The following is a 24,719-nucleotide window of genomic DNA, read 5'->3' as shown; positions in this document are numbered from 1 at the left end:
CTTCTGGCAGAAAGCTCTTTCTTCCAGATCGTCATACACCTGAAGCCTCAGCTCAAAGGTCTGCTCCTCAGAAAGCTGCTCCATACCCACCTAAGACAGATGACCCTGTTCCTATGCTTGATGCTCTCACTGTAAGTCCTTCCCAATCTTACTGCCAACTAATTATCATATTTACTCACTTGCTTCCCCCACTACGGTGCTTTGTCTTTCTTGTCCATCATAGTAGACTCAACCCACAAACAACAGCTGGTATATAAAGGTGCTTAATATATATCAAATTACTCAAACTATCTATCTATCTAACAAGGAAATCATTACTTTGTATTTGACAAGGGATGAAGATATTATGAAACAGTATAGCTGCCTACAAAGTATGGGAAATATTCCAGGACAACTATAGTTTCCTTTAATATCCTATAAAAAACACAAGAAAATTCAGTGGACTAATTTAAGGTATAAATCAAATTGTAAAAGCTACTCAAGAAAGGCTGCTTCAGACGACCTGGGCTTTCCTTAAGAAACAAAGCCTAGCCTTGGCCGGTTTGGCTCAGCAGTTAGAGCATCGGCCTGTGGACCAGAGAGTCCCGGGTTCGGTTTCCGCTAAAGGCACGTACCTCGGCTGCAGTTTGTCCACGGCCCCGGTGTGTGTCGCAACCACTCAGTGTGTCTCTCTAACATCGATGTTTCTCTCTCTCTCTTCCCCGCTCTCTCCCTCCTGCTCTATCTGAAGATAAATGCAAACAAAAATGTCCTCGGGTGAGGATTAAAAAAAAAAGAAAAAGAAGCAAAGAAACAAAGCCTAAATTATGACCATGATAAACGACATAGTAGTTTGTGATTTTTGTCCTAACAAATGCTTATGAGATATCTACTGTGTCCAGAAATTGTTCCAAACGCTTTTAAAAGAAAAGAATTATTATAGTCTACATTTTATGACTGAGTAAATGCAAACATGAATTGTCTAAGGTCACCAGTTAGAAGGGCTGGAAGCCATGACTCAAATTCAGGTATTCCAGCTTCAGAGTGTGCACTTAGACACTAAACTAAAGTGACAGCTAAAGGGACAGGGGCTGGGCTAAGGGCAGGGCCAGACCACCTTCAGAGAGCTGAGAGGTCGAGCCAGCTCAGTGCTAACTGGCAGGCACCGTACTCAATAAAGCACCAGGCTACGAGGTCAGCTCTGCACTGAGGAGCAGACACCAGTGCCACAAAGAACATGCTGCTGCCAGGTCTCAGCAAGGGCGGGGTCAGGCTCCCAGGTGACCGGTAGGATCTGGTAGGAAGTCTCAAGTGGGAGCCCCACTTATCTCCTTCAGATATAAGAAGACGTAATGTTTCTTACAACACAGCCATATATCTGAGTCCTAGATAATCACAGAACATGGAAATAAAAGTTACCTAATAACATGACCAATGGTGGCCAAACGTAGGACAAGCTCCTGATGAATTACTTAATAATTAATTACTACATCTTAGTAGGTTTAGCATAAACTCTATAGTTGAAAATAGAGGAAGGGCATACATACATATGTTTGAGTCCCTCACAGAACAGAGGATGAATGACACCTTCATCTTTCACTAGGAAGGACCTACTGAAAAACCCAACATTCTCTGAAAGGGCTTAGAAAATATTTATCCATTTATGCAGACAACACTACGATGTGACAAGGAACGCCTATTGAAGTGCACAGCTCTTCTCGTGGTGAGTTCTCCTGCTTCCTAACTCTTCACTTCTCCTAACCTCCATCCCAGGAGTTGGTTAAAATGAAAAAGCAAATGTCTCCCAAGATTAAAAAAAAATCTTTCTTTGTTTAAAAAAAAAAATTTTAAGTGCTAACTTCCCTTCATCACCCCCTTTTAAAAAATGTACACTCTCTTGTCTCTTTGTTTCCTAACTGAGCTCTGAGTTTCTAAACAACGGGAACTGTGGTCTTTTAATGTCATCACATACAGTTCCAGGAGATAATTTTATAAATTGGTTAGCTAGTCACTTATTTGTTCATTCATCCATTCAGCGCACACTTATGGAGCACTTACTATGAACTCACATTATGCTTAGTTCTAAGGATACACAATCAATTAGGACATAGTCTTGGCTTTTAAAGATCTCTTAGTGTGGTAAAACTTTTTAATCTAAGCCCACCTTCCAGATGCATATGGGAATTGTGCCTAAAGACAAGGATATTGAAAACCCATTTTGTTTGCACACCATAAGAGGCCACCTATGCATGCGGATGGGAGTGAGGTAAGTCACCAGGTGATACCACCTTCTGGTCTTCAAAAGAAGGAGTGGCTGAGCTCATGTACTTTACATTTGGAAGACGCACCGAGAGAAAGGGGGTAGTGAGTATTCCTTTTTATGAGAGGGAAGTGTTCAGGTGGTGTTACACCCAGTTGGCCTGAATTTCAGACATAGAGGTCAGTAACATTGTGTTGGTGGGTACAGCTGCCCTGTGCGTCTCCTCTGATGGTACCAAACTACTTACGTGGCACACTGTTCCTGAGCCCACAAGAGGAGAGCCTTCTTTGCAGACATCTGCCACCTTTCTTGGGCTTTGGAGCATTTCTTAGCTGGAGGACTTGAGGTAGGAGATGTCTCAACCACACTCGCATTATCCACAGAAGATTGATTGTAATTGCAAGAAAGAGCCTGGGCAAGTTCCTCAATCTAAAGAAGACATAGTAATAGTTAACGTATACGGGATCATAATTTAGCACAGCACTGAGGCAAAACCGTCAGCCAAAACAAGACCTAAGAAATATCATATACTAGCGACAGTTCACTTGTGGTGAAATGAGAACTAGCCAAATCCTCAAATAATGGCATCTACCATCTGGTGCTACACCCTGCATTTCTTGCAGCGGAGTTGGGTCACTCTTTGCCCTCGTCAGGCATGGCGTTCCACATCGAGGGCCAGCATCTATTCACCCCTGCAAAGTGCTTACAGAGTGTTTTACTGTTGCTTAACATCTGTCAATCTACACTGACAGAACTAAATTGAGCTCCTAGTCCAGAGTATCTTCAGAGATTGGGTCAATTAAAATGTTATCTTTGAGTATAAACCATTAAGTAATAAATATGCATAAAGGAAAAAAAGTCAAAACACATGGACAGTTAAGTCCCAGGAAAGAGAAAAAAATACCATTGTGTATATGAAAATAACTTCATTCACCATTTAAGAATCTAAACATACACAGCAAGAAAACAATTTTTCACATATAACATGGTCAAAAAAATTTAAAAGTTAGCAACCAGTAATGGTGGGAATATTAAAAACTGGATATTCACATATTGCTGGTAAACACGAAAACTGGTTCAGATTTTTTGGAGGGTAATATAATAGCTGCGAAAAACTTTAAGTGATAAATCCACAAACACAGAAATATACTTCTCTTAATAATTGACAGATTCACCAGACAACCAATAATAGTAGATATGACCAACACAATGAACAAATGTCAACTGATTGGCATTCTCCGTTGTACCTAAAATGGCAGAATCCACATTCTTTTCAAGTGCATATAAATTATTTACTAAGATTGACCATGTTGAGCCAGTAAGCAAGCCTCAACAATTTCGAAGAACTGAAAGCAAAGATTATATTCTCTGACCAGGTGGGAATTAAGCTAGAAATCAGCAACAAAGATATAAAAAACAAAGACCCACGTATTTAAAAATTAAGCAACAGCTTGTCATAGAACCCATAGTTAAATGAGAAATCATAATGAAAATTAGAAAAGTATTTTGAACAGAATAATGAAAATATTATATTCATGGATTAAAAGGTAAAATATTTTAAAGATGTCAACTTTTTCCAAATTGTTCTGCACATTCAATACAATCCCATTAAAATTACAGTACAAGAAAAAATTCCAGTAGATTGTGTATGTAAATTAATAATCTATTTATAAAATATATATAAATATCAAATCAACATGTTGTATACTTTAAACTTATTCAATGGTATATGTCAATTACATCTCAGTAAAAAATGTATATGAAAATGCACAGAGCAAAGTGTAGCCAAGATAATCTTGAAGAACAATTTGGACAACCATACTATCAGATATCAAATTTTACTACATAGCCACAGAAATTATGTAATAGAATATTGGTGCAAGGATAAATAACAGAACAGCATAGACTGTCTGACAGCGGAGCCACACGTGTGGTTACTTGATTTATGAAGGTAATACTACAGTACAGTAGGAAAATGATGGTCTTTTCAGTAAACAGTGTTGGGTCAACTGAACAGCTATGGAAAAAAGTAAATTGTGATTGCTTTAACTTAATATACCCCCCAAAACTCACTTCGCCCTTGAAAAATTATAAATCTAAATGTAAAATGTAGAGCAATTTGGCTTTTAGGACGGTGCTGTCCAATGAGAGCCACTAGCCACATGTGGCTATTTAAATTTAAATTAATTAAATAAGATTTAAAATTTTGTTCCTCAGTCATAAGAGCCACATTTCAAGTGTTTAATAGCCACAGTGGCTAGTGGCTGCTGCTTTCTACAGTGCAGCTACAGAACACTTCCATCGTTACAGCAAGTCCTAATGAACAGAACTATTCTAGAAAATAATGTAAGAAAATATCGCTATGATGTTGGCGAAGGCAAAGGAAAAGGTTTCTTTAAAGGACATAAAATTCCTAGGAACCACCCCCCAAGTTGATAACTTTGAACTACATTGAAATTATGAGTGTCTGTTCCTTAAAAGATTAAAAGGGGGAGTCATACAGTCAGAGAAGATATTTGCGGCTTATATACACCCAACAAGGATGTGTACACAGAATATATTTTAAAACATCCATAAATCATTACACAAAACAGTATAGCTAAAATAAAATCTTAAGGTCAAGTATTAAGATTAGAGCAAAGAACTCTCAAACTCTGGTGACAGTACAAATCGGAACAAGTTAGAAAAACTATTTGGCAGTACCTTCTAAAGCTGAAGATTACACACCCTATGGACCAGCAACTCCATTCCTAGACAGAGCATATGCAACAGAACTGAGGGCACATGCAGGAATGTTCCTAGTAGTTTTATTCATAATAGCTAAAAACTGGCAACAAAATATATGTCCATCAGCAACACCCTTCAAGAGGATGAATCTCATGGCCAAGATGTTAAGTGAAATAAGTCGCACACAAAAGAGGATCTAGTCCTGGCCAGTTTGGCTGAGTGGTTAGTGTTGGCCCGCGGACCGGAGAGGACCAGGTTCTGTTCCTGCTAAGAGCATGTACCTTGGATGCAGTTTGTCCCTGGCCCCGGCTGAAATCGTGTGGGTGGCAGCCACTCAATGTGTCTCTCTGACATCAATGTTTCTCTCTCACTCTTCCTCCTTCTCTCCCTCCTGCTCTATCTGAAGATAAATGCAAAAATGTCCTCAGGTGAGGACAAAAAAAAGAGAGAATCTAGTGTATGCAAGAGAATTCAGTTATAATTCCTTTTATATGAAGTTAAAGATGCTACACTAATCAATGACAAAGATCAAAGTAGTGGTTATCTTTAGGGAAGGACGGCAGTGACTGGGAGAAGCACCTGGGCACTCTGGGATGTTGGCCGTGTTCTGTATTTTTATCTTGGTCGTATGGTTACATGGATGATTTGTGTGTTATACTTCAACAAATGTTTATTTACAATATTAAAACAAAACAAGAAAAAAGCTTTAATTTTGCAAACCTTATGACCCAACAATCCCACTTCTAGGAATTTGGTCTATGGAAATAGTTACAATTATGTGCAAAAGTTTTATCTTAAGGTAGTCTTTATGGAATTACTTGCAGTCACAAAAAAATTGTGAGCATTCTGACTGTTCATTACTGAAGTACAATACTTTAAAATAGAATGCCATGCTTCTATTAAAATATATATAAATTCAGCCCAGTCAGTATGGCTCAGTGGATTAAGCATTATCCCATGGACTGAGAGGTCCTGGTTCCATTCCTGGTCAGGACACATGCCTGGACTTTGGGCTCAATCCCCAGTAGGGGGTGCGTAGGAGGCAGCTGATCAATGTTTCTTTCTCACATCCATCTTTCTCTCTCTTTGTCTCTCCCTCCCTCTAAAAAAAATCAATAAAAACATATTTAAAATATGTATATATAAAAATTTCAAGAGGATGTTAATTAGCTCTGGCCAGTTTTGCTCAGTGGTTAGTACCAGCTGGCGGTCCAAAAAGTCTCAGGTTCGATTCCTGGTCAAGGGCATGTACCTGGGTTGCAAGTTCAGTCCCTGGCCCTGGTTGGGGTCATGTAGGAGGCAACCAATTGATGTGTCTCTCTCAGATTGACGTTTCTCTCTCTCTCTCTCTCGCTCTCTCCCTCCCTCCTTCCCTTCCACTCTATCTAAAAATCAATGAAAAAATATCCTCAGGTAAGGATTAACAAAAAGAAAAAAGAAAAAAAAAAAGGATGCTAATTAGAATAGGTTGAAAAAGTATGAAGAGTATGACCTCATTTAAAAAATATACATATATGTATATTAATTCCTGCCACATATGTTAATTCCTGCCACATATATAATGAAGACTTCACAACGAATTACTTACAGTAGTTATCTATAAGTACTAGAATTAAAGATATTTTCTTTTTATTATATATTAGAATTTTAAATTATATTTCAAATGCCCTGAAAATGGAAAATAATATAAATGTCTATGAATTATCAAATTTTAACATTTTATTACATTTGTTTCTTTTTTAAAGAAATAAAACACAGATAAAGTTTAAGCCTTTTGTCTTTTCCTCTTCAATTCCATTTCTCTCCTTTCTGAGAGGGAGAAAACCACAATCCTGAATTTACCTTTCATTACCCTCATGCACATTATTCTAAGATAACTACAAACGTAGGTATCCAGAAATGACAGTCTCATTTTACATGTTCTAAATTTTATATAAGATATGTTACTTTCCAAAACAAGCATTTGTTGCCCACAAAAATTTTTAAGTTATTTTTAAAGGAATTGTGGAGATACGAAACATGGGACTTTCGTGATAAGCTGCAGAAAACCTGCACTAATTCAGAATCCCAGACCTGAAAGAGTAAGTGTCACAAAGCCAGGATTATAACTGTCCTATTCACTGTCATTTTCTTGGTGTCTTAGCACAAAAATTAGCACATAGTTGGTGCTCAAAAATATTTGTGGAATGAAATAAACCTATGAGTTAGTCTTGGAACAGAACTGGATGTTGCAGGATTATTAGTCTGGGCAAGAGTCCTCAAAAATGGGGAGATTTTTACAAAGTTTAGTGGGTTAGTTTTCAAGAATTTAAAACTCTGGGAGCTTTCTACTACTCTCTTTTCCATCCAAGTAAATAAACAATAACAAGGAAAAATTTACCATGACAGGTTCTATTCAGGCTGGTGTTGATATCATTGATAATTCAGGATGTCATGGTAATTCAGTTTTCCATTTTCAATTCAAAAATAACATAAATGGACAAAGAGCTGCTTATATTTTCCACCTGGCAAGATCTCCAGCATGTCCTATTTCTGGAAGAAGCCCAGGAATGAACCTGGCATCAAGTCACACTCACCGCATTACACTTATTTCATACTGTGGTAATTAGAACGGAAATAATTTTCATATCATTGAACTACTTACATGAAAGTGCAGTATAATTATCCAAATCAGGCCAAGAATAATGGATGGGTTCCCCTCTACAATATCAGTAACATGAATATTTATTAGCTTGATCTGGAAAAGAAAAAAAAAATGCAGGTGAAAAGGAGAAAATATTTCGCAGTATTAATCTCTCCGATAAATTTCCAAGTGAAATTCATACTCACTGATCGGCTTCTCAGGAATGTCAGGGCATGTTCTATATTGAGTCTACACTGGAATGTATTAGATCCTTTATCTCGAGGCTATAAAATTCCAGCAAAATATATTCCTCAGAAATATAAATTTTATTTTAAAAGTCAACAAAAAGTTTCTTAATGTCATTTTAAGAGCTTACCAACTGTTGTCCTGAAAGTACTTCTAACAGGTCCAGGAGGACGTGTCCCTTTCGAATGTCTTTGAATAGGTCTGATATAACTGAGGGAGGAGTGTGCTGCAAAAGGTCACAAGAAAAATAATCTCAAACTTCAGTCCAAAACCACGGTACCTGTAAGAATCTCACAAATGTGCATTATATCTTGCAAAAGCTAAGAATTGGTAACAATTTTCTCCGTTTTATTTTAAATTGTTTTTCTTTATTGATTTGAGAGAGAGAGAGGAAAGGAGAGAGAGAGAGAGATAGAAACATCGATGAGAGAGAACATCGACTGGCCGCTTCCTGCATGCCCCCCACTGGGGGTTTGGCCCACAACCTGGGCATGTGCCCTTGACCGGGAATCAAACCAGCAACCTCTTGGTGCATGGGTCAATGCTCAACCACTGAGCCACACCAGCCGGGCATGTGATTTTCTTCTTAATCAACAGAATGATACAAAACATACAAAGTTCCATATCAAACACAATAAGAAAAGTCACGAACCTAATTTATCTCATGGCAAATTTCCAGTAACACTATTTGAGCTTTCACTGACAGCTTTAAACCTGTGTGTAGAGGTGGCATTCCAGACATTTAGAATCAGCCAATAGTGACCCATTTGGGAAGCAGATTATATTTCTACAGTAACCTGTTTATGAATGTACCCTTTTTAGAATTACGAGCCTTGTATTGGCCTGTGAGAAGAGACTCATGCATTTTGTATCTAGGTTATTCCAGGCACTTGGCATCACTGAGAGGCAGACTAACACAGTGATTAAGATCAAGGCCTCTGGGTCCAGACTACCTGGAATTTGTATCCCAGCACCCTCACTTACAAGCTGTGTGACCTTAGCTCTCAGCCTCCGTTGCCTTACTCTGCAAAAAGGAACAACACTGTCTATCTCATAGAGCTGTTGTGAAACCAGTAGTCAGTGCAGGTAGTCCTCAATTCATGACGGTTCGAGTTCGATTTTTCACCTTGACAATGCTGCAAAAGCGATACGCATTCAGGAGAAACCATATGTTGAATTTGGAATTTTGACCTTTTCCCGACTACCCATATGCATCTGATACTCTCTCATGATGCTGGACAGCGGCAGTGAGTCACAGCTCCCGGTCAGCTACGAGATCATGAAGGTAAATAACTGATACTACATAGTGTATTCCTTATGTTAGATGATTATGCTCAACTGTAGGCTAGTGTAAATGTTCTAAGTACATTTAAAGTGAGCTAGGCATTGCTCTGTACACCAAAAAGGTGGCAGGTTCGATTCCCGGTCAGAGTACATACCCAGGTTTCAGGTATGATTACTGGTGAGGGGGTATACTGGGAAACCATAGATGAATCGATGTTTCTCTCTCACATTGATGTTTCTTTCTCTCTCTCTCTCTCTTCCTCTCTCTAAAATCAATTAAAAACAACAACAACAAACATATCCTTAGGTGAGGATTAAAAATAAATAAAGTGGGCTTTGCTAGGCTCTGATGTCTGGTAGGCTGGGTGTATTAAATGCATTTTCAACACAATATTTTCAACTTACAATGGGTTTGTTGGGATGGACCCCATAAATCAAAGAGCACCTATACATTTGAATAACAGGACAGTGTCTAATGCATAATACTCAATTTGTATGAATCATAATTATTATTTCATTTGATAGCAGATTTATTGTTGCTTTAAATACTTTTATAACACCATCTCCCATGTCTTTAACAAAAGTATACCTTTTCTGTGCATTAGGAAAGAATAACAAATACATGAAAACAAGATCAAGGTGACATTTAGCACATGCTTTCAACCTTTTACATGTCACCAGTGCTATTTTGGGGACTCAAACTAAGGCAGTAGGAGAAGTAATTTAAATAAATTTATAGCTGAATTTGCTCTTTTTCCTCACCTTTGCCAACTGTGAATTTATCCAGCAGGTAAAGGTTCTCTTCTGGGTGTCTTCCTGTTCAGCTATTTAAAAAGGACAATAGCAGTTATAAAACAAGCCTCAGATACCATTTGAACAAATCAAAGCTTCAAAGGTCTGTCACTCTGATATGTGTCCGTGTTTCACAATTTTACAGACCTTCAAAGACTTAGTCTAAATTTCAGATGTTCATCCAAGCTATTTTGGAAATAGCTTGTTGATATGAGTTATTTTTTAAAGCCACAAGTTAGCTGACAAGACACAAAGGTTTCTAATACATTTTACTGACAAAAGAATTAAGTCTCTACATGGCCTTAACAGCGCTATACAAGAAACCACAGGCAAAGAGAAGAGTTCGTAACCCAGGAAGACTTGCAATATAAGCCAACACCATGCAGTATTTAAAGAAAAACCCCAGGCCCTAGCTGGTTAGAGCATCGGCCCAAGGACTGAAGGGGTCATACTCTTCATACATTTTTTTCAAACGATTCTAATTAACACCCACTCTCCCATCCTGACTTAGCTGAGACATTGCTTCTCGGAACACTTAAGGAATCATCCACTCCCTCATCTAATAACCTATCACAGCGTTCTGCCTCCAACCTGTCAGCATGGATGAACTAGCCTTGCTCACACCTAAAACCAATCCCTTCACTCATTCATCGGATCCCAACCCTTTAAAGCTGCTCAAGGATATTTTGTTCCTTTCTCTCCTGTATCATCCTCTTTTTTTCCTCTCTGTCTTGGACCATTCCCATGAGTCTAGATCCATGCAATTAATTCACCAATCTGGAGACAATAACAGAAACAAACCTCCTCGGCCCCAGCTCCCCCTCAGTTAGTGCTTCGTTTGCCTGCTGCTCCCTGTGGCAAAACTGCTCAAGCAGAGTTGTTTCTGTTCACCGTCCCTAGGTCCCCTCCTTCTCTATTAACAGAACCCACACCAACCAGGCCCTCGCTGTTCCACTGAAACTACTCTCTCATCAAGATCACCATGAATCAAGGTCATCAATGACTAATCACGAAAACCACTGGTCGATTGTCAGCTTTCATCTTCCCGGAGCAATCAGCAGCGTGGGATACAAATGATCACTCTCTTGTCCTGCTCCCAGGATCTTACCCCATCCATGTTCCTGCTACATGTCAAGTTGGCTTCTCTCCTTCTCTCACACTTTGTATCCAACGCCTCAGGAAATCCTTGGGGTCCACCTTAAAAATATATCCAGGATACGACCACCTCTCACCACTCAGGTCCAAGTCACATCCACCTCCACCTGGATTACTGCAATATATTCCTAACAGGTCTCCTTGCTTCCAGCCTTCTATGATTTTGTTGAGAATAGTATTAAGGGAACTCTTAATACTATTCTCAACAAAATCATCAGCGTGATGTTGCTGAAATGTTAACTCAGATCAGGAAGCTCCTTTGCTCAAGACCCTGCAAGGGCTCCTCACTTCACTCCTTATGTTGGCTTTAGTCCAGACACCATCTGCCCCCCAACTTCTCCCCCTTGTTCATTCTACTCCAACTAATCTGACCTCCCTGTTTTTCTCAAATTCTCCAGACACATTCTCACCATAGGGCTTCTATACTAGACATACATGCCTAACTCCCTCATTTCCTTCAAATCTTGACTCAGATGGCACTCCATCCGTAAGGTCTATCTGGACAGTCCTATTAAAAACTGCAATATCCCCAACTCCTGCTCCTCTTTGTTTTCTCTATTTTTTTCCATAGTACTTATCACCTTTTAACAGTCTATGTAAGTTATATATATAGTATATATATTATTTAATGTCTTGCTTGTCTCCCAAAAGAAAGTGAACACCACATAAGCAAAGATGTTTTTGCCTGTGATATATTCCAGGTGTCTGGGAGAGTCTAGTTCAGAGTCGGTTCTAAATAAATATTTACTGGAAGAATAATAATTTTAGTAGTTATTACTGGTACATTTTGTTTACTATGCTGAGGTCAAATCTACCTGTAAGTGTTTACACTTGTTTTTGTGAAAGTTGTCTGTTCTACCTTCTAATTATATACCGTGTTTTCCTTTGATTCTTCCCATTCTCCTACAAATCTCCATCTAACAGTTGTAATAGACTGAGATAGTTGGTGATGACATTATTTTGAGTTCTCAAAAATTGTTTTACTCTGATGAGACTTCAGGTTGAGGGACAGAAGAGAATCTGAGTAAGTAGAATTTTAGGGTATTTACAATTCTTTAGCAAGTATTGTGACTGATTAGATACTAAAACTGTACTTGGTGTCACCGAATCTTTTTTTTTTTTAATCTTTCTAAACCCATTTCAACCCTGGCCAGTTTGGCTCAGTGGTTAGAGGGTCTGCCCACGGACCAATGAGTCACGGGTTCAATTCCAGTCAAGGGCACACACCTCGGCTGTGGTTTGTCCCCGGCCCTGGTCGGGTCGTGTGACATGGAGGCAACTATCACATCGATATTTCTCTCTTGTCTTTCTCTCTCCTTCCCTCCCACTCTATCTGATGATAAATAGAAAAATATCCTCGGGTAAGGAATAAAAAAATAAAAAATAAACCCATTTCATTTTTTCTGTATTATCAATTTAAATTAGTTATAGCTCAGTGACTTTTATACTGTAGGGTGCTCAATAATTGTTCGCTGAACTGAATTCAGTCCTGAGAAGCCAACTGGATAGTTCAGGCTTTTCAGAATTATTTCTATTCTATATAAATTTCACTTAAGAAAAGAATTACAAATACAATTTTGTCCTATAATTTAAAATGTTACTAAATCTTCTGGAATCTCTGAGATATGTTTTCACTGTTTTTTTTCCTCTAGTATCAGTAGATAAGGCAAACATTTTAAACATGTACCAAAGCTTATAAAAAAATGTACTGAGGGCTTACTTTGTTCCTCAACAGAAAAAAACTAGAGAACAAGTTTTAATGATCCCAGGATCAAGTTACATGCACATAATATACACTACTCAACACCATGTATAAAAGCAGGGAGGGCACTGGCCAGTTTGGTTCAGTGGTTAGAGCATCAGCCTGCAGACCGGAGGGTGTCAGGTGCAATTCCCAGTCAAGGGCACACTCCTGGCTTGCAGGTTTGATCCCTGGCCCCCCATCGGGGTTGTGCGGGAGAAGGCAACCAGCAGGTGTTTCTCTCTCTCTCTCTCCCTCTCTCCCCCTCCCTCCTTTCCAATCTATCTAAAAACCAATGGAAAAATATCCTTGGGGGGGAGATTAACCAAATTAAAAAAAAAAAAGCAGGGAGGACCTATCATTTTTCTAACAATAAAGCAGAGATTCGAATCAAACAAAACAAAGATCATTCTCTTTCTACCTTTAAGGGACCAAGAGAGATTTTTCTTTCCAGGTGACAGAGTTTCAAAAGAAACTAATCGGGAACACTACCAGGTCCAGGAGATAGAATGTGCAGTAACTTTGGAGGGTTCAGGGGTAAAGAGGTGGCACTGTTAAATAACCATGGAGGGGGTGAAATGCTGGCACAAAACTGAGTATAAGAAGAGCATTATGTGCCTAAGGAGCTTTAGTATTCCATATCCACCTGCACACCTCAGTCATTCTGAACAATTTCCAAGATGAGGGATCATTTCACTTCCATGTGATGCTGGACAGAAGGGATCTTAGTACTGAGCAAACTGAGGACTAGGAAATAACTTTCTAGGCTTAATAAACATGCAGAAAAACAGGCAGAACAACCCTAACTGGGCTGTTCAAATTAGAGCATCCAACTTAATATGAGGTTGGACTGAGGAACACCCCACCCCAGCAGAGACATAAACTTATATTTAAAATAACCCAAAATTTTCCAATGAAAATCTTAAGTTATCCCTGTCCTAATTTGATTAAAATCTAACAGAAACAAGGAAAAAAACACTAAGAGGAGCAATCAGATCCGATCGCCACCTGGTACTTTCCAGTTAGCAAAAGAAACAGAGCACAAATGAAACCTTCAGGAAAAAATGTAGAAAGGAAACTCGCCTTTAACTAACTCATTGTCCAAACTTAACACCTAGTCATCCTGGAAATCAGAACCCTTAGAATTTAACAAGGGCCCTTTGCTAATGCCAGACAAAGATGTCCCAGGTACAATTAAATAGCTTTGTAGCCGCTCAATTAAATGGTCTTGAATGTGCCGTTTTGTTTGTCCCTGACGCACGTCTCTCATGCTTTCACACTGGTGATCCCTGAAAGCAGTATTAATTCAACAGGAACCACAGCCAAAGAGCTCACCCCACGGCAGGATAAGTCATCTTTTGTTCTTTTTAAAAGTGGGATCCACTGGAGGAAAAAATAGTTAAGTTAAGCTACTTAATTTGAGTGGGAGAGATTTTTTTTTTTTAACTGTTGGATTTTATTTTTTGATTCCCAGGGTAACTTTCTAATAAAATAATAAAACTCTTCTCAAAATGGCATGTAGAGAATAGGACCTTTTAATCAGCAGATGTTAGGGACAGAAAAGCGGGGGGGGGGGGGGGGGGTGGAATAAAATCTATTTAAACGCGAAGTGTCTTAAAATGCCAAGAAATAGAGAAAGAGGAATTCTCTATGCTGATTTTTAAGGCAAATAGAAAATACATATAATGTAGGAAAATATACTCAGTGAATTTTATTTGGGCCATACAAGTATCCTTCATAATCATTCTTAGAAAGTATCTGACTGAATTTGAGAAATGAGGCATGGAAGAAAAAGATTTTTTCTACATGTCATTACCATAAAAATACATGTAATCTGTGACTCTGTTTTTATTCAATCTCCCTTTTGTGAGCTGGCAACTCCTATTTGTTAGCTGGAAGGGAATTTAAATAAAAACGCTGAGTTAAGTGCAATTAAAGAGGATGAATTTTAAGTTCATTATAAAGCTCATTATAAAACTACCGTGGTTACTGGGTCTCAGAAAGGTCCAGTTTCACAGAAGTGCATCTGAAATGTTGACTCCAGTAGTCCTCCCTGATAGTAAGAGGGCACAAGCAGTTACCTCAGGATGAGAATCACTGGTTTATGTTTTCAGTTAAACATAGAGCAATGCATTATTACCATGTGGCCTCTCCAAGAATGTTCTCTACTGCATAAGGTCTCTGAAGACACTTGACAACCTGCTCTATCCAGGAATTCCTCTTCTTCCCTTTCTAGTATTGGGTTATTGACAACAGACTTACTGCACTCTGCCCCAGATTCATTCCTCTGACCTTTCACTCTCATTAAAGTCTTTTGATCATTTCCTAATTCGTAATGAATAAATTATAAATTCTCAGCCTAACATTCTAGGTCATTCATAATTTGACTCCAATCTATTTTTTCCTGATTCATCTCCCATGACTTCTTTACTCATATCCTTTATTGACTCATATATTTCTCTAGCCAAACTAGAATAGGCACTGAGACAGCACAGGGACCTAAGCTCAGTTGGTTGGAACATCAATGCACCGAAAGATTGCAGATTCGATTACAGTCAGGGCACATACCCAGGTTAAGGATTCAGTCCCAGTTGGGGAGCATAAAGGAGGCAACCAATTCATGTTTTTCTCTCACATCAATGTTTCTCTCTTTCTCTCCTCCTCCTCTTTCCTCTCTCTCTAAAAATCAATTTAAAAAAACATCCTTAGCCCTGGCCAGTTTGGCTCAGCGGTTAGAGTGTCAGCCCACAGACTAGAGAGTCCCGGGTTCAGTTCCCGCTAAGGGCATGTACCTTGGTTGCAGTTTGTCCCCAGCCTCGGTTGGGGTTGTGTGGGTGGCAACCAGTCGATATGTCTCTCTCACATCAATGTTTCTCTCTCTCTTCCTCCCTCTTTCCCTTCTGCTCTATCTGAAGATAAATGCAAAAAAATGTCCTCAGGTGAGGATAAAAAAATATATATATCCTCAGATAAGGTGAAGATTAAAAAAAAAAGAACAAAGTAGACATATATGTGCTGATGTGGATATATTAAGTGAAAAAAGCAAGTTATAAAAGTAGTATATTATTTTAATTTTACCTGTATTTTTATTAAAGGATCGCTATATGTATAACCCAACACCTTATTTCTATATTATGGTTACCACTTGCTGCTGTTGTTCTTTTTTTTTTTTATCCTCACCCGAGGACATTTTTCCATTTTTTGTTCAGGTAGAGTGGGAGGGAGAGAGAGGAACAGAGAGAGAGAGAGAAACATCGATGTGAAAGGAACACATCAAGTAGCTGCCACCCGCACAACCGACCAGGGCCGGGGACAAACTGCAACCGAAGTACGCGCCCTTAGCGGGAACTGAACCCGGGTCTCTCAGGACCGCAGGCCGACGTTCTAACCGCTGAGCCAAACCGGCCAGGGCGCTGCTGTTGTTCTAATAATCATATACCTGCACATGGTTTCTCTCATACCCAATGTATGAACCTTAAACATTTGTGTTTTGGTGTTTTTGCATCCCCTTAAGCACAATGCCAAGTAGAGAAGAGACACTCGATTAATATTTGCTGATTCAAAGACTTAGTAAATATTAAAAGTGTGGAGAATCAAACTGATTTGTTTGATTCTATGGAAAAGAATGTACTGGCAACAGTTACTTGGCCTATGTCTTACTCTAATCCTTGTTTAAATGCCTCTTGAGCAATTTCTTGCTTCAACTAATAAAATGTCTTGAACAAAAGGGTACATACTAATGAGACCCTGTTGCCATACACTAAAACAATACTGCCAACTCGCTATGCCCTGGGACAGACAACAGTAAGGACAACTAAACTCAGAAGACAATGCAACACATTTTGGCCATGTGTTCCAACAGCCACCCCAAAGAATCTCAATCAAGAAGAAAGGGAACTAAAAATATTAAGGCCACCTCTTCTATTGTTTCTCGCGGAGATGATAACAAACAGAAATAAATGAAAAAACAAAATAAGGGAATAAAAACATACAGGCACACACAGTAAAAGAAAAAAAAAAGGCTAAAATATTTGAAGAATAAACAGGAAAAGGCCTGTTACTTAACTACAAAAGGCAGACTATTAACTAGCAGAGAAAGCAGGGAGACAACTTATAATACATATTTTTGCCCTCAACCATAAGAAAACAAGCAAGTAAGTAAGAAAGAAAAATACATACTGTAGGACCAAGACTGAGATCCCATGTACTGAACTAGAAAAGTGAGGTTAGATGGTAAATCCTAGCTAAAGTAATTTATAAGCACAGTCTGCAACCTCAAAATTCTTTTATTTTACATATTTTCCCCCAAGAATCCTGTCTGTCAAACTCAGCATTCCAGGGCTAAAATCAAACTCTACTTTCCTCACTCCCTAAACCTGTCCTCACTCATGGTTCCATCTCTTGGATTTGACACCACCATCGTTTATCGTCCCTAAGAACAGCCTAACACCAAACCCTGCCAAATTTACCTCCACACAGCTCTGGCATCCACTTCCTTCTCTACATCTCTCTTCCCCCAGCCCTCCTGCACCATCCGCCATCAGCTCTGTCCTGGACTAGAACTTCTGTGAGCAACTAGGTCTACTCCACTCCCTTCAATCTGTTTTCTACTTCAACCAGTAAATCTGAACCTACAGTCGTCCCTCACCACTTCGCACTTTGACTTTTGCGGCTTCACCCTATCGCAGTGTTTTCAAATATATTCATTAAAAAGTTGATCGAGACAGTGAAAATGATACAGCACGGGCTCGGTTGTCTGAGTCAATTATACACCCCTGTATTACAATTACAATTAAAATTACTGTACGTATGGACTATAGGCCTATGTATTCGAGCACCCCAGGAATCCTTCAACGCCAGATGCAACTGCTTGATCATTCCTAGTGTGTGTGTGCGCAATAACTTTTTTCCAAAAAATCAAGTGTGGTGAAACCAAGTCAATCAGAGCGTGCTGTTCACTGATTGGCTATCCTATCCTCTTCCTATCCTGGCCACTGATAGGCTCAGCCTCAGGCAAGTTTGTTTCTCTCATACACGCTTCTATATTGCTATGCATCGGAAGCAACCTTGCTCTTCTTTGCTATGCAGTACATCTCTTCATCTTCATCACTTCATCATCGAACAAGTTGCACTATTTTCATAGGTTAGTGGTTGTGTGTAAGAACTGTGTGTGTAATTAAATGTACTATAATAATATATTTGTAATGTCTGTCTTATTTTCTCTTATTTTGTCTAATATATTGGGTAACATGAGTGTTATGGTGACTAAAGGGTGTTATTTCATGTCTACAGGGCTCTAATAATGTTAAAAACCGTATTTAGGTCATAAACAGGTTTTCTATTCTCTAACTGCGAAAATATTTGATTTATAAAGAAAGAATCCTACTTCACGGAAATTCATTTATTGTGGTAGAGTCTGGAACTGATTAACCGCGATAAACGAGGGCCGACTGTATTACCCTTTCCACCCTTTGATGGTTTCTCTCTGCTCTGGATCAAGAGCAAAACCCCTAACAGCCTTGGAAGCCTTGCGTGGTCCAAAGCAGAGCATCTCAATGGTCTCAGCACACACCACTCCCCCCCCCCCAGCCCAGGATTGTCACTCTGTCTTCTCTCAGGGCCTTTATGAACTATGTTCCCTCTGCCACAGTCATTTGTACCACCTGCCCACCCTCCCTTCACCTAATTAACTTCTCCTTGTGCTTAGGTCCCAGCTCAACTGTTGCATCCTGAAGGAAACCAAAGTCAAGGTGTCTTGTTATTTGCTTTCACAGAATCATGAATTTCTGCCCTGTATTTAGCACTTGCCTCAACTTGCAATCATTGTCAAGGTTAAAAGCATTGGGTCTAGAGCCAGCTACCTGGGTTTGATCCCATATCAGCCACTTATTAGCTGTGTGCCTTAGTCTTTTCTATATAATGGGGATAATAACTTCACAGAGCTATCAGGAGAATTAACTACTTACACTGATGTAGATCCGAGGTCAACAAACTCACTCAAAGGTTAAATCTGGCCTACAGCCTATTTTTGTAAATAAAGTTCTACTGGCACACAGACACATTTATTTGTTTACATACTGCCAGTAGCTGTTTCCATGCTAAATTGACAAGGTTCAGAAACTATGCAGACCACGTGGACCTCAAAGACTGGAATATTTACTACCTGGCCCTTCACAGAAAAAGCTGCAATCCCAGGCATGGAAAAGATTAATCTACACAAACAAGTATCAGCTACAACATGATGAACTTCAAACACATCATGCTAAGTAAAAGAAGCCAGTCACAAAATACAACATATTATATTATTCTATTTGTATGAAATGTCCAGAATAGGCAAATCTGGAGAGGCAGAAAGTAAGCCAGTGTTTGCCAAGTGTGAGGGGGGGTGTTAAGAATGACAGCTAAAGTATATGGGTTTTCTTTTTGGAGTAATAAAAATGATCTAAAAATAAATGTGATGGTTGCGCAAGTCTGTGAATAGACTAAAAACTACTGAATGCTACATTTTTAAATGAGCGAGTTGTATAATTTGTGAATTACATCTCAAATTATATATTTTTTTCTTGATTTTAGAGAGAGAGAGAGAGAGAGAGAGAGAGAGAAACATTGATTTGTTGTTCCATTTATGTATGCATTCATTGATTGATTCTTATATGTGCCCTGACAGGAGATCAAACCTGTAACCTTGACATATTGGGACAACACTCTAACCAACTAAACTACCCATCCAGGGCTTGAATTATATCTCAATAAAGCTGTTTCCCCAAAAATATTAGCTAATATCTGTCTCCTCATTAGCCAATAGGCTCCATGAAAACAAGAATCAAGTCTGATTTTGTTCCTCATATTGTCTGCAGCACCTACCACGGTGCAGTTCATGTTGTATAGATTCAGAAAATATTTGTTGAATGACTGGTTGAATGGCTGGTGGAGGAGGGAGTGGAGCTTTGTTGCTATTTGTCCCTAACCAATGTAGAGGTTTGAGTGCTTAGGTAGGAAAATATATGACATACACCAAATGATATCCACTTGGGCCTCAGCATGTGAATCCAGCACCTCGTGTTGCCACATGAGTGAACCACACCCTTGTGCGAACACCTGAGATTTTCACACTGAGGCTTTTGTTTCCAACCTCACTGGCCAACATAGCTCCTGGCTCTCTGACTAAGCAAATCTTATATTTCTGGCACATGAGAATGAGCTCACAATGCAGATAAAATGCCTAAGATCTCGGGTGCTATTTGTCTCTCCTCTTTCTCATCCCTCTTCTGATTCATCTGAGTTTCTCGATAAATACCTGTGGGACAAATAAATTAAAAAAATAACTACATTTCTTTTAACACATATTTCTTACTCCTTCCTACCTTTTATCTACTACATAGAACTGTGAGTGCTTGTCTTTTGAAAATCAAGACATATGAGCCTGAACACCTTCCACTAGGGCAGCAGTCCAAGCACCTCCAACTTCTGAATGCAAAACTACCAGATAAGCTGAAGAGATCTGTGCTGTGATTACAAATCTAGGATTCTTACATTCTGAATGGCTGAAAATTATTCAGGGGCATGAAGTGCAGGGTTCTGAGTTTAATTCCCAGAGAGCCTGATTCGGGGATTCACAAAGCTCACTTTGAGAAATACCTCTCTAAAGATATTGGGCAAATTTACCTGGGTGATTTATTCTTGAGACAACATAAGGGAACAGGAAGGGCCTGACAAAAATTGTGATGATATAACAAACTCAAATATTAATATAATGTAACTCAATATTTATTGAAAGCCTACTATGTCCCAACCACCAGGCTCTAGATCTCATATCTGGCAGAGGAGAAATTCAATTCCAGATGTGCCTGATGCCAAAATTCATGTTCTTTAAATTTAAAAAAATTTTTTTTCTTTATTGGTTTTAGAAAGAGAGGAAGGGAGAAGGAGAGACAGAAACATAGATGAGAGAGAACATCGATTGGCCGCCTCCTGCATACACTCCATTGGGGATTTGGCCCACAACCTGGGTCTGGGCCCTGATCAGGAATCGAACTGGTGACCTCTTGGTGCATGGGTCAATGCTCAACCACTGAGCCACACCCAAATTTCTTGAAACAATTGTCTACACTGGCTGTCTTCACTTACTTAGCTACTATTCACTTCTCAACCCACTAAAAGCTTGGCTTCTACCCCAACCACTCTATTTTAATCTCACCTATGCCACCTCTAATATTCCCATGGCAAACCCCATGGGTACTTCTCAGAACTCACTGGGTATCTTGAAACTTCTAATACTGCTCACATCCTTACCCTCTTCGGATTCCGTGACACCACAGTCACCTGGTCTTCCTATTTGTCTTGACACCCCTCCTCAGGCAATGTTGTGACTTTTTTTTCCCTGTGTCTGATGTTCTGCCTATGCCCTTCTCTTTTTCTAAGTATTTTCATCTACTCTAAGGGAAAAAAATTACCATTTATATTTTAATGACTTCCAAACCTTTACCTTCAGCCGGGTGTCAGTTTCTCCTGGGCTTCGTGTCCATATACCCCGTTATCTCCAGGGTATCTTTATTCAGTTACTCCATAGACACTTCAAACTCAACATTTCCAGAACTGGGTCATCACTCTAACCAACTCCTTCCCAACCAAAGTTGATCTCCTGCATTTTTTTCCAGTGAATGGTTCCATCATCCACTCATTTGCTTGAGAACAGACATGAGTCATCCTTGATGCTTCCCTCTCCCTCATGTTATCAATCCCAATCTAAAGGCCCTGCTAATCACCTCAATAAAGCTGAAAATAAAATAAAACAAAAAATGTTAAAGTCCTGAAAGTTGTACCTTTTACATATCTCTTAATATGCATTTCTCTCTATTCCTACTGGTAACATTATCTCTCAGCTGGACCACCATAAAAAACTTAGTCTTTCTGTCTTCAGACTCATTCCCATAAGGCCACACCCAACACAGCAGCCCAGGTGACTTCTTAAACCAGTTCTGAATGTGTCTCTACGCAGAATCCTTCAATTGCATCTCCTTGGTCTTAGGAAAATTTTCAAACCCCTATACACCAGTGTGGGCAAAAGTAGTTTTACAATTGTAACAAATAAATAATACAACAATTAAATAGTAATACAAGAATAGACGGATTCGCACACTCACCATTGTAAACCTACTTCTGCCCCCCTGTATTTGCATAAGCCTTTATAGCTTCATCTCTCACCATCCTCCTGCAGACTCTACCCACCAGTCTCACCGACCATCCACTTCCTTGAATGTACCACATTCAGTTTGTTCAGCTTCAGCTTCCGGCTTTTACATATTATTACCACTACCTGGAGCACTCTTCCCATCTTTACCCTGCTCATCTGCTAACACACTTGAGTTTAAGCTTAGAAATCATGTCCTCTGCCCTGGCTGGTTTGGCTCAGGGTTAGAGCATCGGTCCGCAGACCAAGAGTCGCAGGTTCAATTCCAGTCAAGGGCACATGCCTTGGTTGCAGTTTGGTCCCGACCCTAATCTGATCTTCTATAGTACCATGTCTTCCCTCTCCTGAAGCACACATCATATGATACTGTACTAGTCTATGTACTTGTTTGTACCCCTGTAATGAGAACATACATTTCAGGTCAGCATGTGCCATCCCATATGTTCAGCATAGTGCCTTGTACACAACAGGTGTTCTGAAACACTTGTTGAATAATGAATAAACAAAAATAAATGAATGGGGTTCTAAGCATAAATTAACTTATACTTAGAAAAGGCATAACAAGTAATGGAGGAATATATCTTACCTTAAAAAAATCCTACACTTCCCTTCAACAAGTGCCTGGTATCTCTGTTCTCCTTCATGACAAAATGTCTTAAAAGCATTGATTGAGTCAGTGGTTCCTCTTCCTCACCTCCCACCCATTCTCTCCTCAACCCATCGGTCAGGCCACTATCTCTACCACCTGAGTCTGGCTAACCGAATCAGGGCCACCAGCTAACTCTATGAGCCCAATCCAGTGGCCACTTCTCTCGGACCATACCACCTTCTTCAAACACTTTCATCCAGAGGTTTCCACGCCATCTGGATTTCCTTCTTTTCCCTGGCTACTCCTCAGTGTCCTTGGCTTGCTCCTCATTTTATGTTTGACCTCTAAACACTGAAAGACCCCAAAAGTTTGCTCTAGCTACACATGCCATTGGTGACCTCATCCAGTCTGTGGCCTTAAATGTAAATATACCAGCCATATGCTGATGAATCCCCAATCTATACCTCTTCCTAGAACTCTGGATCCTGACATCTAACTGTGTATTTGACACCTCCATTTTGGATGACCAGATAAGCGTCTCATATCAATCATGGCAAAATAAACTCCTGATTTCCCCCAAACTTATTCATCTACCCGTTTTCTTCTTTGCTCAACTACTCAGTTGCTCAAGGCAAAATTTAGAAATCATTCCTTATTTGTGAGCATTCCCAGTGTTCACAAAGATCTTTTTTTTTTTTTTTTAATCTGTAGTTCTTATCCCATTGCTACCACACTGGTCCAAGTCATCATGATATCAAACTGAACTATAATACATGCATTCTACCACGTTTCCTATTTCACGCTTGCTCCCAGATAACTCCCTCACCACCTAGCAGCCAGAGTGATCTTTTGGAAAACATAAATAAGATCATGTTACTCCCCTGATTAACATCTGCCAATCATTCCCGTCCACACACCTCAGCTTAGAGCTCATGAATCCCTGCCTCACTCAGCCCTGCCCTGCCTTGCTCTCCAATACCAGCTCAGGCCACCCCTGGTCCACCACAATCCAGCCACCAGGTTTCCTTTGCTCCATGATTTCACCAAATGTGTTTCTGTCTTCGAGCCCTTCCTTGAGCTATTACCTCAGAATGGGACGCTCTTCTCTTGTTCTTTGCCAGGCAGCTCCTTTGTGTTACTCAAAGGCTCCTTAAATGCTCCTCCTCGGGAAGGACATCTCTGACCACCCAATCTAAAGACACCCAGACGCTATCATGTAAATCCATCTTCAACCCTGCATATAGCTTACCATGTGCTGAAATTTTTCTTGATAATTTATTTTGTCTGTCTGAATTCAATGCAAGCATCATGGACACATGAAACTTGTTGGAGTTGTTAGCCTCAGTATTCTCTTAACCTAAACAGTAATTAATATAGGATAGGGCCTCAGAAACACATGTTGCCTAAACAAATCCATAAATAGATTTACCTGTACTCATGAAAACCAAATTATGTGATGAAGCTGTATGAGTTTACCTGAATGTTAGAAATATTTTGCTTTGAAAATACCAGGCCCCTTGGAAGTTCTGCGGAGAAAACATTCAGACCGAGGCAGACAGAGATACACAGCAGAACTAGTTCCCACTATTGATAATCTTGCTCAACTGAAGACAAAGCCAACCAGCCCAATGTTCTGGAAAGATCCTAAATGTTTTGTGTATTTGAGAAGGGCTTTTCTGCTCTGTATTTGAGCCAGGCGCTCTTCCTCTTATAACACCTCGCTGCTAATGTGATTGGTGGTCCCCTCTGCAGTAAAGACTGAAAAGACGGAGGCATAACCAGTGAGTGCTGCTCCACCCTAGAGGTGGACAGTAAGTGTGTGTGGCTCCTCTTCTAACATTTGCTGCCTATGCTCATTCAACATGCATCACTGCACAGACCGTCATTGACCAGGAGAGACCATTTGCCAGAATCTCATGTCTCTCCTCCAATGATATACACATTTAGAACTTCAAACTTTTCGTCTCTCTGATAAATCATTCATATCCTTTTATTTACCACTTCAAAAGGACTCTACAAATACCTGATCAAAGTCAACATCAGTTCTCACATACATTAAGAACAAAAAATGTAATTTATCTTTTACTAAAATTTCCCTGAATGTTTTAGAAAACCAGTCATTCAGAGAAATTG

At 39.5% G+C, this 24,719-nt stretch overlaps 1 protein-coding gene across 1 annotated transcript in view; it reads right to left on the bottom strand.

The window, feature by feature from the left end:
* Positions 1-24,719, bottom strand: part of SYNE2 (spectrin repeat containing nuclear envelope protein 2) — a 288,966-nt gene that overhangs the window by 242,392 nt on the left and 21,855 nt on the right. Inside the window, exons 4-8 of the mRNA XM_036246314.1 lie at positions 9,882-9,943; positions 7,966-8,061; positions 7,796-7,873; positions 7,611-7,703; positions 2,487-2,668 (exon numbers count right to left, since the gene is read on the bottom strand). Of these exons, the coding sequence (XP_036102207.1) occupies positions 2,487-2,668; positions 7,611-7,703; positions 7,796-7,873; positions 7,966-8,061; positions 9,882-9,943 (511 nt within the window). The remainder of the gene's footprint in view (positions 1-2,486; positions 2,669-7,610; positions 7,704-7,795; positions 7,874-7,965; positions 8,062-9,881; positions 9,944-24,719) is intronic.

Source organism: Molossus molossus, unplaced genomic scaffold (assembly GCF_014108415.1).
Source record: "Molossus molossus isolate mMolMol1 unplaced genomic scaffold, mMolMol1.p scaffold_m16_p_1, whole genome shotgun sequence".
NCBI lineage: Eukaryota > Metazoa > Chordata > Mammalia > Chiroptera > Molossidae > Molossus > Molossus molossus.
Note: the sequence above shows the minus strand (reverse complement) of the source record. Positions and strands in the feature narration are given on the sequence as shown.